Genomic DNA, 14,960 nt, shown 5'->3' on the forward strand with positions numbered 1-14,960 from the left:
AGAAGATGTTAAAAAAACAACACACACATTAAAAAAAACACAAGAAGAAATAAAAGATAGACAAACAATTTAAAAGTAGTTTTTTTTTTTTAAACTTACTGAATGGATTGAACTCTGTGATTGAAAAGAAGACGATTCTGTAAAGTCAGCACTGCAAGAGACAATGTTAACAGATGAATACAATTGAGTTATACGTTTTGCAGTAATTTATAAAAATGATTTTTGGAAAGGATGTCAAATTTTGAAACATTCCTTGCAAGAATTACATGAGTGAAGGAAAGTTTGAAAAGTTTCTCCCAATTAACGTTATTTTAAAAGGAAATGACAGAATTCTGTTAATGTTATTTAAGAAGGTTTATTTGAAATTAATGCCTCCCTTGCAAAAATTACGTGAGCTTTTAAGTAGGTATTGAATTTCTTTAAATTCAGAGAAATTCATATATTGTAATTATAATACGGATTTTTTAATTTAAAAGCAAAAAAATTAGAATTTGCCAAGTGGAATTAAAGGTAATTGGAAAAATAGATTAAATGCCATGTGGCATAGTGAATAAGGTGATGACATGTGGCAATGTTTTTGTAAAGATGCATCGAGGAGGATCAGATGATAGTTTCATTCACATTATCAAAAGACAATAAGTATCTTCTTGTTAGTCTCGTGAATGAAGAGTTACATCTTTGGAACATCCAGGGGCATATCCGTCTTGTTGCAAAGTATAAGGGGCATAGACGTTATCAGTTTATTGTTAGGGCTTGCTTTAGTGGACTCGATCAGTCATTCATTGCTAGCGGGAGTGAAGATTCTCAGGTATGTATATACATACATATATATATAAACTTATAGATATAGATTGATTTATAAAGATGTTGAGAAATAAAGTAATGTATGATTTTAAAAAAAAAATGGATGTAGGTTTATATATGGCACAGGGGATCAGGGGAGTTGATTGAGACATTGGAAGGGCATTCAGGGGCAGTTAACTGCATCAGTTGGAATCCTGCAAATCCACATATGTTGGCATCAACAAGTGATGATCGATCAATACGTATATGGGGGTTGAAACAGTTACATGTGAAACAGAAAGGTAAAGGGAAATTGGTATCTGGAAATGAAAATGGAAATGGTGTTCACTATTGCAATGGAGCAACAACTTGAATAACTTGTTTTTCGTGTAAATACATAGACTTGTCACTTGACTTGCTTACTCACCAAACACGACCAATGGATATTTGTAATTGACAGAATTGTGTTAATGTTATTTAAGAAGGAATTGACAGAATTGTGTTAATGTTATTTAAGAAGGTTTATTTGAAATTAATGCCTCCCTTGCAAAAATTATGTGAGCTTTTATGTGAGCAAAAAAATTAGAATTTGCCAAGTGGAATTAAAAGTAATTGGAAAAATAGATTAAATGCCATGTGGCATATTAAATAAGGTGATGACATGTGGCAATGTTATTTTCTTTTATTAGGGTAGATTTGGTTAGTGTAATCTTTGAATATTGTTCGGATATATGTTGCCAATGTTGACCTTAATTGTGCTATTATTATTTAGGATGATGTTGATTTCACTAGTAGAAAATTGTTTTATGTTTAAATTTGCTCTTGATCATGATAAAAGTTATGATAAATTACTTTAAATATTAATGTTTTAGCATGTTGGTTTAGAACGAGGGTCAAATGGTCATTTTTTATCAATCAGCACATCCAGTCAGTCAGATGTACAATCAAACAACATGATTTCTTACTCAGTCAGGATTTGTTACCTAAACAGACATTTCAACACTTTCTCAGTCATCAACTATCAAACATGTCTAAGTTTTCATATACTTTTTTTCAATCGAAGGATAAAATCATGCAGTGTAAGAATTAGCCATTAGGGCCCATAATAGGAAGGTATATATGGAAAAGAATAAACAGTTTGTTATTTAATATCGAATCCTAGCTCTAATAAAACAAATTACCATAATTATTATTTCTTATAGACGCAGTTAGGGCATATATTAGAAAACCCTTTGTATTAATAAAAATTAAATCGAAGGATTTCTGTTTGAAAAGAAATAACAACGACCAGTCGACCACGGCCGCCGCCAAATTCCCATCTCAAATCCTACTCTTGATCGTTCTGCAACAATATCCGACTTCCTCTATGGCGGACACACCTTTGCTTCTAGAAACCAGGTTCAGTTTCAACCCTTCGCTCCAACAGACGTTACCTTTGCCCCCACTTCGGTCTTTCCCAATCAAATTGTTGTCTGGCAATAATAATGTTTTAAAGTTGAACTACTCTCCTTACAAGGTGATCAGGTATTCCTCGAAACTGAAAATTAAATGTTTCTTTATGAGCCCTAAGCCCAAAGGGGAATATGGCATTGGTGGAAATCCATGTCGACAGGATAACGATATTAAAGCGGTTGCTAATGAAGTGTTTTGGAGATCAATAAAAAATGTCCAGAAGGCCTTACAATTTCCCGTCGTAACGGGGGTTTTATTGGGTTTGTTAATCTTGTACAATCGTCAACATGGCTGCGTTGCTTTGGCTGCTTCCGGTGGGCGAATGGGTGGGAGCTCATTTTCTTCTTCGTCGTCAGATTCTTCTTATTGGTCGTCTTCTTCTTCTTCTTCATCTACACGGCCATCTTCGTCGGATTCTTCTTATTCTTCGTCTACATGGCCGTCATCCTCAGATTATTCTAATTGGTCGTCTTCTTTTACAAGGCCGAAGTCGTCAGATTCTTCCTATTCTTCGTCTACAAGGCCTTCGTCAGATTATTCTTATTCGTCTAAAAGGCGGAAAACGTCAGATACTTATTATTCGTCTTCAACGTCTTTTGAAGGTGGTTGTAGTAGGCCAGAGGTTGGAGTTGATGACATTCCAATACTCTTATTCTTTTTTATAATGATTTTGTTTGCTGTATATTCGGCTATGGCGACTCAAACGGATGGAAGATCCTCAAGGTCACCTACTCCGCCTGCCGAGAAAACAAGTGTTCTCAAGCTGCAGGTATCTTCGCCGTGTATACTGGGTTGTACTATAAGTATCTCCTTAACCAATATAGAATTCGATAACAATATAAAATTCGTATGACATTTTAAAATTCGTACAACATTATAAATTCGGATGACATTATAAAATTCGAACCGATATATAAAATGGAACAAAAGCAAAATTTGTTTTTATTTTAAAAACAAACCAATACAATTATCATCTATTGATAAATTGCAATTCACCCTAACCATTATGTAATGACTGATTTACAAGGAGTGTATCCAATGCCTAATGTTTTGTCCAGACTTTTCCGTACATACAAATTAGAATATTTGGTAGCATGGGTATACAATTGCTCAACTAAATGATTTTAATCTGCATAATGCACTATACAAACTTTGTTTTTGTTATGTTTTATATAGTCATTCGAATTTTATAATGTTGTCCAAATTTATAATGTCGTCTGAATTTTAGCATTCACATTTAAAAAATGATCGATTTTTATTGCTTATTCGGTGATGAGTAAATATTATTATACTTTGTGTTTTTTAAGGTTGGATTATTGGGCACGGCTAAATCACTACAAAGGGATCTCAATCGGATTGCCGAGACCGCTGATACATCCAGCCCTTGGGGCTTGAGCTATATATTACAAGGTAATGAATAATGTTTACACGTTATATATACATTTTGGATATGTGAAGCACCATCGATATCTATCATTATCTATCATCTAATCATGCAAAAACATTTATAAATCTTGAGTCTTAACTAGTCATATGATCTTGTGATTGATGTTTAAAGTGAATTTGTTTTGTTTGCAGAGACAACACTAGCTCTACTTCGACATCCTGATTATTGCATCTCTGGTTATTCATTTGTATGCACTTTACTATCTCATTTTCTTGTTTTAACTTTTAATATTAAGTAGTTCTTTTTGGATTAAGGGGGTGTATGGGATCGTTTTTTCAAAGTGCTTATTAGCTTATTGGAGTTTTACATCACTAATAAACCGTTTTTAGTTTGGGTAAATTAAAATTAAAAATAGTTATTTGACCCATATTGGTCATTTTACGTCTATAAACCGAAATTGCCAAACATTAAAAAACAACTTATCAGCTTATTACATTTTGATATTGTATAAGCTAATCCAAATACTTTTTTTGAAACTTTGTTTTCATACCGGAAGTTGAGAAAATATTTAATCAACTTTATATCGAACCTATATTCATAGACTAACAAACATCGTTTATTAAATGTTTGGGATTTGGTTTATTAATTTGGTCCAGGTGGATGAAAAGTGGAGCATAGAGGAAGTTGAGAAAATATTTAATCAATTTTCTATTGAAGAAAGGGGTAAATTTAATGAAGAGACACTAGTCAATGTGAACAATATCAGAAAGCAAAGTGCAAGAAGCAAAAGATCTAATGGATTCCGTAATGAGTATATTGTGGTCAGTACTTTTGAAAAGTGTTTCTTTTTCTCTTTTTATTCAGATTTTTCCATTCATTCCCAAGCTAAACACTTTCCCTATCAACACGTTTATTTCTGCATTAAGTCAAAGAAGCAGTAATGTATATCATTTGTTAACTAAAAACATGTATTTGGTGGTTGAAGATTACAATCGTTGTGGCAGCCGGTGGCGAACATAAACTGCCGCCTATAAACAGTAGTGCACAATTAAAAGAAGCATTGCAAAAGATAGCATCTATCCCTTCAACCAGAATTATGGTGAGACCAATAGATTATTCTTGCCTAGAATTTTTATTTATTTATTTATTTATTTATTTTGTGTTGGGTATGCTAACTATTTTGTCAATTTATAGGCAGTGGAGGTGTTATGGACCCCACAAATGGAAAATGATACTCTTACACAACAAGAATATATTGAAGATTATTGGATGTTGCATCCTCTGTAGGTAATAAGCTGTTATGATGTTTTCAACAATTTTTGTATGTTATTTATAGGCGATGATATATGATAACTGTATACGCGAATGTGTGATTCCAATCGTATCAGTTTGAAATGATTTTTAACAATTTTTGCAGTGATGATATGGTATATTTTATATAGCAACAAGAAAAAGATATAAGCGTTTGTGGCTACCTGCTTATAGAGCTTTCTTGTTTGGGACTTGAAGTTTATTTGTGTATTTTCAATATCAGAATAAGATTATAATCAGATAACCAAAAAGGTTGACAACATGAGGACAGATTTGAACCCTCCGATAATATTGTTCTAAGGCTAATATCAGTATGCTATTTATTTAAATTTGTGCTACTGTCAGTATGCTATTTATTTAAATTTGTGTTACTATCAGTATGCTATTTATTTAAATTTGTGAAAGTATTGTCATCAAGTTGTAACTTTTGTATATTAACGGTAGGAGTAGCATGGTAATCTCAATTTTGATTATTTCCATAATATAAGCTATTCTAATATGAAAAAAGTTATCTCATCCGTCATTAAAGATAATAAACTGAAGATCGTCGTCTCCATGCTTCAGTATCCCTGAATTTTGTTCCTGTGTGTTATCTTAGTTATCATTAGAGAAATCGAGATTCTTGTATAAGGTTACTATAAACATGGATCATGATTATACAGAGACACAACTGACTTTGAAGAATTGCTGCAAAGATATGTTCCAGATAAATTTGAGTAGCATTCTACTTTACTTCGATGAATACACCAATTTTTGTTGAATTTAATACTTTGTAGTACCAAAATCGGATTATGTTGATCTAGTTTTCGTTTTGTGAACAAGCTTTTTAATCCATCAATTTTACTCGTTTAGTGAATACGCTTTTTAACATAATTTCTTATTTTTTTTTTTTTCCCTAATTACATCTATTCACTTTTCCCCAAAGTAATATTCAATATATATATATATATATATATATATATATATATATATATATATATATATATATATATATATATATATATATATATATATATATATATATATATATATATATATATGGAAAAATGAATATACCCTTAAGGATACATAAGCTTAGGTACCTAAACCCACCATAATACGTTGTTTTGTTTGATATATTCATTATAATTCTCTTTAACTTCAATTCCTAACTTGATTTACAATTAAGATTTTCGAAATTTCACTATATCTTTCTTTACATCACATCTTTTTGCCAAAAACCTAGTAGGCTATATATATAATAGTTGAAAATGAAATTTATGTACGAGGGAGACAAAAGTGAAATTAATAAAAATCTTGGAAGTAAATCAAATTATAAATTGTATTATAACAACATTGGACAATTTTAATGGATATCTATCATACAAAACGATATAATATTATGTGTTTGGGTACCTAAGCTTATATACCCTTAAGGGTATATTCACTTTTCTCATATATATATATATATATATATATATATATATATATATATATATATATATATATATATATATATATATATATATATATATATATATATAAGATCAAATGAAAACACCTAAAGGTTAAGAACCTTTTTTATTAAGTTATAACTTAAGAAGTCACTTTCATCTTTTATTATTTTTGATTTATACACACTCTCATATGAAGATCTTCTCTCTAATCTCAAACTTGAATAACAAACAAACATTATCACTGGTTGCCACCAGCCACTACCCCCGTAGTGTCGTCGCTTCCTACCGCCGACGAACCACTGCCGCCTCCTACCACCGGTGAACCACAACCATCAGATCCACAAGCTCCGGTTGGCTCCAGATCTACAACATCAGCTTCAGTTCTACGATTTTTTAACTTCAGATCTATGATTTTTTCTTCAAATCTACGACTTTCGTCTTCAGATCTATGATTTTTTCCTTTAGATTTATAAGTTCCGGCGTGCGGCATAACCACCACTTTCATCCATCACTGTCAACACAAATTCTTCTTCCATGTCGTTAATCTACCACCAATGGAAACACAAATCTGATAAGATTTGATGAAAATACATCCATATCCACCATTAATCGCCACCTAGTCTCGAATCACGAAGTTGTTTCAACTTAACTTTCCCTCTCTAAAACAGAAAACATCTCAGATCTGGTGCGATTTGGTCAGATCTGATACCACCTTCATCACCATCAACTTCGTTTCCACCATTGCTACCACCACTGATGTCCACCACAACCTCCTACTGTCGACATCACGTTTAGATCTGGTTAGATCTGATGAATTTGGTTCGAGTTTTCTAGATCTACTTTGTGTGATGCTATTTCATGTATAAATTTGAAGTTATAACAGTGATAACAGTGGTTGATGGAAGTTCCACTGCCTTAGATATGTTCCAGCACCGCCACCTCCTCCATCCCTTTCTCTCTGATCTCTAATTAAACATATCAGGTATGTCGATTTTTTTTTTTTTGCCTTCTGTTAAGCTGTGAATTTAATGTTTTAATATCCCATTTATTGTTTATTTTTGTTAATCATGGTTTTTAATTTTGTTAAGTTATAAATCAATGTTTGTTTTCTTATTTGTTATAATATTTACATCAAATTGTTATTTACTGTTTTTGTTTTATAGTTATACTGTGAATTTAAATTAGAATGTGTTTTATTATGTTAATGTTGTGTCAAATAATATGATTTTTTTAAGCTGTGCATCTTGATTTTTAAGGAGTGAATTAATACGTTTTTAAGTTGTGAATACTTTGAATAAGATTTCTAAACTGTTTTATTAAACTGTGAATTAGAGTTCTGAAATGCTTTATTAAACTACAAATTTGTTTGGTGCATACGAGATATTTGATGAAATGCTTTAAAAAAATCAATCATGTTTTTAAGTTTCAAATACCGTGAATGAGAAACCTAAACTACTTTATTAAACTGTGAATTAAAATCTTAAAATGTAAGTTTTAAGTTGAGAATATGACTTTGAAGTATAATGTTTTGTATTAAACTTTGAAATTATTATATTAAGCTGTGATTGTTTTTTTATTAAACCACGCTTTGATTGTATTAAGTTGTGATATAATTGTATTAAACTGTGAATTTTTTATTAATTATTTGTTTGCTTCTGAAATATAAGATGAAAGTAGCATTATATGCATATTTGATTTAATCTAATTTTGAATAAAGTATGTAAAATTTAAATTGTGAAGACTTTTGTAAATAAACTTTGAAAGAAACATTAACATATAGATGTAACGGTATATGTAAGTTTTAAGTTAAGAATATTGTTGTGAATGTATAATTTTTGTGCATTAAATTGTGAACTTTTTATATTTAGTTGTGAATTTTGTGCACTGGATTGTGAATTGATTGTATTACGTTGTGATTTTTTTAACAGAAAAATGCTGATTATTTATAACTTTGCCTAAATTAAAGAATTTTTTTTAACAGAAAATAAAAGATTATGTGATTTTTCCAAAATAATAAGATTTTTCTGTTCAAAAAAACTTTTTTTACTTTATTACAAATATTTCCAAAATAATTAAATTTTTCTACATAAAACTCATAGACGCAATACATAATGTTTACAACATGTATGAAATATTTTTCTAAATTATAATGTATACTCCACACTCAAAACCTCATCAACAAATTTGAATATGTGTTCATTTTGATAGGATAGTCCAATCAAAATTTTGCAAAACATAAAACCATCTTATAGAAAAATTGGTTTTTGACGATCATAGGCGGATCTACCATGTATTCCGGGATACCCTTTAAAAAAATTTAGTAATGTAATTTTTTCCGGAATTTTTTTTTCTTATTGTGTATTACGCGATTTTTTTTATCAGGATACCCCTTTACTTATTGGGGATGCCCCTTTACTTTGATGTGAATACGCCACTGTTGATGACTTATATCATTGATAATTTCTAAAACACTATTTATATGGGATAATGACTTGAAAGGGTAACGAACTTTCGACTTTTGTCACATTTAGTCACTAAACTTTTTTCGTTATCTATTTGCCATTGAACTATTGAAACTGTTCACATTTTACCCTTATGACCGGCTGTTGCCAAAATAAAAAACCAATGGTTTGACATTTTCCAAAATAAAAAATCAAAATCTCCAATCTGATTTTGGTTTTACAAAAAAATGAACCATTCTCACTGATGTGAATTATAACCATTGGTTTGGCACGCGAAATTTGTGACATCCCATGAATATGTAGTTACAACATCGTCAGAACTCGTAATTCATAGTAAGGAGTTAGAGTATCATCACATGAATACGTAGTTACAACATCGCCTGAACTCGTAATTCATCACCTACAGGTTATGGGTTTGCTGGTGTTTCCACTGGGTTGTCTAGAATAGTCCGTGGTCGCCATCTATACTCTGGTAGATGACTACATCGCCACATTGCTGGTTAAGGTTATGGTATCTCCTTTCATCCTACATCACATATTCATCATCATCTATTTACCTAATTATCACCACCTTTCTATCATTACCTATCTCTCATCATTTTATTTCATCACACACCAACTATTTCATCTACCCATGTTTCATCCGCAACATATTTGTAGATATAAAATAAATATACCGTTTAAATCTTTTAAAACATGTATAAAATCGTTCATCCAGTATAGACAACAAGTATTCAAATAATATGCACACATAGTACGTAATTTATATAAAATACTTCATATCTATGTGTAAGATGAAGTAACTATATATACCATAAATGCTTCCTAACTTTGAATCCCAAGGTTTACTCTACTAAAGCTTCATATTCTCGGCTCTCTGAACCTAGAAGGGTCCAGATCTATCACACCAAAAAGCTCAAGATAGCTCTTCCTCTCACTCTACACACTCAAGCTCGCTAGGGTTCGCACTTATGGGAAAGGTAGTCGCAATTGAAGGCCATAAGTGCCTTTAAATATGGCTCGAGCCCAAAGATTTAGGGTTTCTGCCAACAGTGCGGACTCGTCGAGTCGCCTCACCGACTCGTTGAGTCCATTCATTAATCTGAATCACCAGTCGCGACCTTACTCGACGAGTTGAGGCGTCAACTCGTCGAGTCTCTCTTCTTAACTCAAAAGAAAAATACTTAAATGATGATACATGGAAATCCGGATGTTACATTTTGTATTTTTATTTCATAGATTTCTTCATCAACAAATGTTGCTACAATTAAACAAAAATAAATAATTTTGCTAAAACATAATACAATAGGAAGTTTGTTCACATTTAGTTATTGAACTTTTTAGAGGGAAACAAACTTTCGATTTTGTTCACATTTAGTCACTAAACTTTTTTTCATTATCTATATGCCACTAAACTATTGAAACTGTTCACATTTTACCCTTATGACCGGTAACAACCGGTCATAAGGGTAAAATATGAACAATTTCAATAGTTCAATGGCAAATAGATAACGAAAAATAGTTTAGTGACTAAATATGATAAAAATCGAAAGTTCGTTACCCTTTCAAATCATTATCCTTATTTATATTAATGAAAATAAGTTGACCAATTTTTATTTAAAAATAAATCACTTGTCAACCAGAAATCCACAACCGAGGGCTTTTTGGGCCCACCTTGATTTTCGTCCTGTTTCGTTCCTCCCTTCGCAACGAGCACCGCCGCCACCAAATTCCCATTTCAAATCCTACTCCTGATTGTTCTGCAACATCCGCCCGCTTCCTCTCCTCATGGCGAACACACCTTTCCTGCTAGAAACCAGATTCAATTTCAACCCTTTGCTCCAACAGACCTTCCGTTTGTCCCCACTTCGTTCTTTCCCAACCATATTGTCGTCTGGAAATAATCATTCTTTCAAACTGAACTACACTCCTTACAAGGGAATCAAATATTCCTCCAAGTTGAGCATTAAATGCCTCATGAGCTCTAAGCCCAAAGGGGAAACTGGAATCGGTGGAAACACATGCCCAGAAGATAACGATTTGAAAGCAGTTGCTATTAGCATGAAAAATGTCCTGACGGCCTTACAATTTCCCGCCATAACTGGAGTTTTATTGGGTTTGTTATTTCTTTACGATCATCAGTTTGCGCTTGCTGCTTCTGGTGGGCGAATGGGTGGTAGCTCATTTTCTTCATCATCTACCAAGTCATCAGTTTCTTCTTCCTCGTCTTCGTCTACACCATCGAAATCGTCATATCCTTCTTCTTCTTCTTCATCTTCCTCTTATAAAAGCTCGAAATCGTCATCATCTTCAACCCCGAAGTCTTCATCATATTCATCTTCGTCGTCTTCTTCATCTACAAAGCCTTCCTCATCGTCTTCTTCTTCTTCCTGGTCGTCTTCCTCTGCAAAACCAGAGACGTCTTCTTCTTCCAGGTCGTCTAAGAATTCTTCTTCTTGGTCATCTTCATATGAAAGCCCGAAGTCTTCGTCTTCATATGAAAGCCCAAAATCTTCATCTTCGTATGAAATCCCGAAGTCGTCACCTTCGTCTTCTTCTAAAAGGCCAAATAAGTCATCATCTTCGTCTCCAAATCCAGTCAAGGATGGTGTAGAGCCAGCGGTTGGAGTTGATCAAGCGGTTGCAGTTGAGCCAGCCGTTGGAGTTCAACCAACGGTTAGAGTTGATCCAATAATTGCAGGCGCAATGATTTTTCTTGCTGTAGGTTTTGTTGCTGCAATCTTACCACGACCTCTGCTTGCCCAGAAAACAAGTGTTCTGAAGCTTCAGGTATTATAGATATGCTCTTTCAACGATTGCTGATCTCCATGCTAATTTCAATTTCAATTTTGATCCTTCTTTATTGCTGATTGGGTAATGATCGAGCTGAGTAACTATTATCTTTGTTTTATTTTGAAGGTTGGATTGTCGGGTAATGTTAGATCGATGCAAAAGGATCTCAATCGGATTGCTGAGAAAGCTGATACATCCTGCCCTGAGGGCTTGAGCTATATATTACAAGGTAATGAATGATGTTTACATGATTTATAAACAATTTTGGATATATGAAGCACCACAAAATATTACTGTTTAACTCATTATCTATCATCTAATCAGGCAAAACTTGTATTAATTTTGAGCCTTTACTAATCATATAATCTTGTAATTGATGTTTATATCTACTGATTTCGTTTTGGTTGCAGAGACAACACGAGTTCTACAACGATATCCTGATTATTGCATCTCTGGTTATTCCTCTGTATGCAATACACTCTCATTTTCCTGTCTTTTTCTTAAGTTGTTTTTTCTAGATTAAGTAAAAAAGAAACACTCATAAATAGTTGACCATATTAAAGGGTTGTTTCTTTTCTTACCTCATAAAGTCTTGTATGGGTAACAAAGATCAATTTATTCTAAAACTCCTAAAAAAACGAAGTTCACAATATTTTTCTATTTTAACATGAGACAAGCTGACAGGAAAAAAGAAAAATGTCAAATAAGTAAATGTTTAGTGTCTTAATATATTAAGCCAAGTTTTTTGGCTTAACCCAATAACCCATTAAGTCATGTTGTCCAAACAAAGAAACAACCATGTATATTTTTCTAGATTAAGTGCTTAACTCATTAATTTTAGTAAGTCTAAAAGAAACAAACCCATTAGTCATATCCCCATTAAGTACATTAAGTAAAAAAGAAACACCACCTTAGTTTCCATGTAGAAACACAATATTTATGTGACATGAAAGTGAATTGTTACTATTTATTACTTTTTTGGAACATTGAATGTTTGGGTTTTGGTCTTCTAATTTGCTAGATGGATGCAAAGAGGAGCATCGTGGATGTTGAGACACTATTTAATCAACTTTGTATTGACGAAAGGAGTAAATTTGATGAGGAGACTCTGGTCAACGTGAACAACATCAGAAAGCAAAGTGCAACAACTCAAAGATCTAATGACTTCAATGCTGAGTATATTGTGGTCAGTGCTTTTGGCTTCTTTCACTGACTTTCTTAAGTCATTCTGTCTGCATTGAATAAAAGAAGAAACACTATATATAACTTATCAGATTAAGTTTTGTTCTCATTAACCGTATATATAGATTACAATTGTTGTTGCTGCTGGAGGCATACATAAACTGCCGCCCATAAACAGCAGTGCAAAATTGAAGGAAGCATTGCAAAACCTGGCAACTATCCCTTCAAGCAGCGTTAAGGTAGGACCTATTTCCACTTTTTTTTTTTTTTTTTTTTTTTTAGCGAAGAAAACATTTTTTTTTTCTAGCCACGAAAACATAATTTTTTTTTTCATGTTGGATGTGCTAACTATTTGATCGATTTGCAGGCTGTTGAGGTGTTATGGACCCCACAAGATGAAAATGACACTCTTACAAAACAAGAATATCTTGAAGATTATTCGTTGTTGCGCCCTCTGTAGGTAATAAGCTGTTATGAAGCTTTCAACAATTTGTACATGTTATTTATAGGCGATGATGATAATTGTATACGCGAATGTGTGATTCCAAATGTTTTTTTTAAACGGCAGGTCACCCCGAGATTAAAGCATGTGAGATTCAAACACTGGACCTCTTGTTTATTTGGGGTGTTTAAATTCCAAGTTATATAAATCTTTTGACGATTTTTGCATGAGTATGGTATTATATAGCAATAAGAAAAATATGGGAAAATGATTTACAAGCCCAACAAAGTTTTCAAATTATTCAAAAAACCTCAATCGTGTTTTTTCTGTCCAAAAAAAAATCCAACGAACTTAACATTTTGTCTAAAAAGCTCAACTAAGTTATACTTTCCTGAAAGTCAAATAAGAGAATTAGATGACGTGGCTTATTACCGTATCGGGAAATGACTTGTTAGACCAACAAAGTTTCCAAAACGTTTAAAAAACTTCAATCATGTTTTGAGTGTTCAAAAAAAACCTCAATGAACTTAAACAAAACAAAATTGGGATTTTTTGAACAGTTTGGAACTTTGTTGGATTTTTTAGACAAAAAGTTAAGTTCGTTGGGTTTTTTTGAATAGACAAAACATGATTGAGATTTTTTGAATGGTTTGGAAACTTTGTTGGGCTTTTAAATCATTTCCCCAGAAAAATATATAAGCTTTTCTGGCTTCAGGTTTTCAGAAAATTTCTTTTTTGGTACTTGAATTTCATTTTTAGAAGAAATATTTACCTTAATTAAGAAGGCTAGACATTTTATTGAAGTTATGGATAGTTAGGTAATTTTATATCTATTCTCAAAATTAGCCGTAATTTGAACCTATTTGCCCCTCTAGAATTGGTTTAAATAGATTTCAGCACACGGCAAAAAAAAAAAAAAAAAAAAAAAAAAAAAAAAAAAAAAAAAACTCTTTTCTCAAAGTTTTTTTTTTTTTTTTACAATCTCAATTTCAAAACTGAAAATGACATCCCAACGTAACCACAAAAAATTATAAGAATGCCGAGGTGGTGGACCGTGGAACGTCATTTGTTTCCGAAACCCAATTATTTGGTGTAATTATGATTTTACATTATGAAAGATGAAGAGGAGCTCATTCCAAATAATATCAGCAAGTTTTATAACTCTACCGGAAACTCGACATTTAAGCATCACGGGTAAAATGTTTACAAAGCGGTGAAACAAGACAGTTTTGATCAAACACAAACTAATATCGGAATAGATGATGCTTTGCTTATTGGGAAATCTCCAATAAAATCTCAATATTTTGTGTTAGTTTACGGTTTAATACCAAATTAGTTTTTATTTACAAAAAAAAAAAGACAGATTACCGTCTAAAACCTCGGAATAACCATTTTTAGCCATTTTCGCAAATTTAGCCAATATCTCGTCTTATCAGGGGCGGAACTAGAATTTTAGATTAGCGGGAGCTAAGACATACATTGTAAAAATATAGATGTGGGATTTTAACTGATAATGCATTAATACCAATGGAGTTAAGGGGGGCATAACACCAACTAGCCTCCCTACTGGCTCCGCCCCTGCGTCTTATTTTGTTAATTGGTCAAAATATTTTGGAAGGGTGAGTGCAATGTTTACGGGTAGGTTGAGGATGTAGAGTATCTACGTGTTGATGGTCGAAATCACCAACTTCTAGCTCTCACTCACCCACTAT

At 32.4% G+C, this 14,960-nt stretch overlaps 3 protein-coding genes across 3 annotated transcripts; all 3 read left to right on the forward strand.

Annotated features, from left to right (window-relative positions):
• The first annotated feature begins 567 nt into the window (after window positions 1–567).
• LOC145029067 (WD repeat-containing protein 26 homolog) lies at window positions 568–1,201 on the forward strand. Its single transcript, XM_078977704.1, has 2 exons — window positions 568–808; window positions 914–1,201. Exons 1-2 carry the CDS (start codon window positions 605–607, stop codon window positions 1,154–1,156), a joined length of 447 nt encoding a protein of 148 aa, XP_078833830.1. The 5' UTR covers window positions 568–604; the 3' UTR covers window positions 1,157–1,201.
• A 948-nt stretch (window positions 1,202–2,149) lies between these two features.
• Window positions 2,150–4,909, forward strand: LOC145030072 (FLUCTUATING-LIGHT-ACCLIMATION protein 1, chloroplastic-like). The gene is made up of 6 exons (XM_078978500.1): window positions 2,150–3,004; window positions 3,543–3,645; window positions 3,814–3,869; window positions 4,279–4,443; window positions 4,608–4,721; window positions 4,817–4,909. Exons 1-6 carry the CDS (start codon window positions 2,150–2,152, stop codon window positions 4,907–4,909), a joined length of 1,386 nt encoding a protein of 461 aa, XP_078834626.1.
• Window positions 4,910–10,619: 5,710 nt separating this feature from the next.
• On the forward strand, window positions 10,620–13,343 carry LOC145030073 (FLUCTUATING-LIGHT-ACCLIMATION protein 1, chloroplastic-like). Its single transcript, XM_078978501.1, has 6 exons — window positions 10,620–11,621; window positions 11,751–11,853; window positions 12,035–12,090; window positions 12,646–12,810; window positions 12,932–13,045; window positions 13,174–13,343. The coding sequence occupies exons 1-6, from the start codon at window positions 10,620–10,622 to the stop codon at window positions 13,264–13,266; spliced, it is 1,533 nt and encodes a 510-aa protein (XP_078834627.1). The 3' UTR covers window positions 13,267–13,343.
• Window positions 13,344–14,960: the final 1,617 nt, after the last annotated feature.

Source organism: Lactuca saligna, chromosome 2 (assembly GCF_052625555.1).
Source record: "Lactuca saligna cultivar CGN05327 chromosome 2, ASM5262555v1, whole genome shotgun sequence".
NCBI lineage: Eukaryota > Viridiplantae > Streptophyta > Magnoliopsida > Asterales > Asteraceae > Lactuca > Lactuca saligna.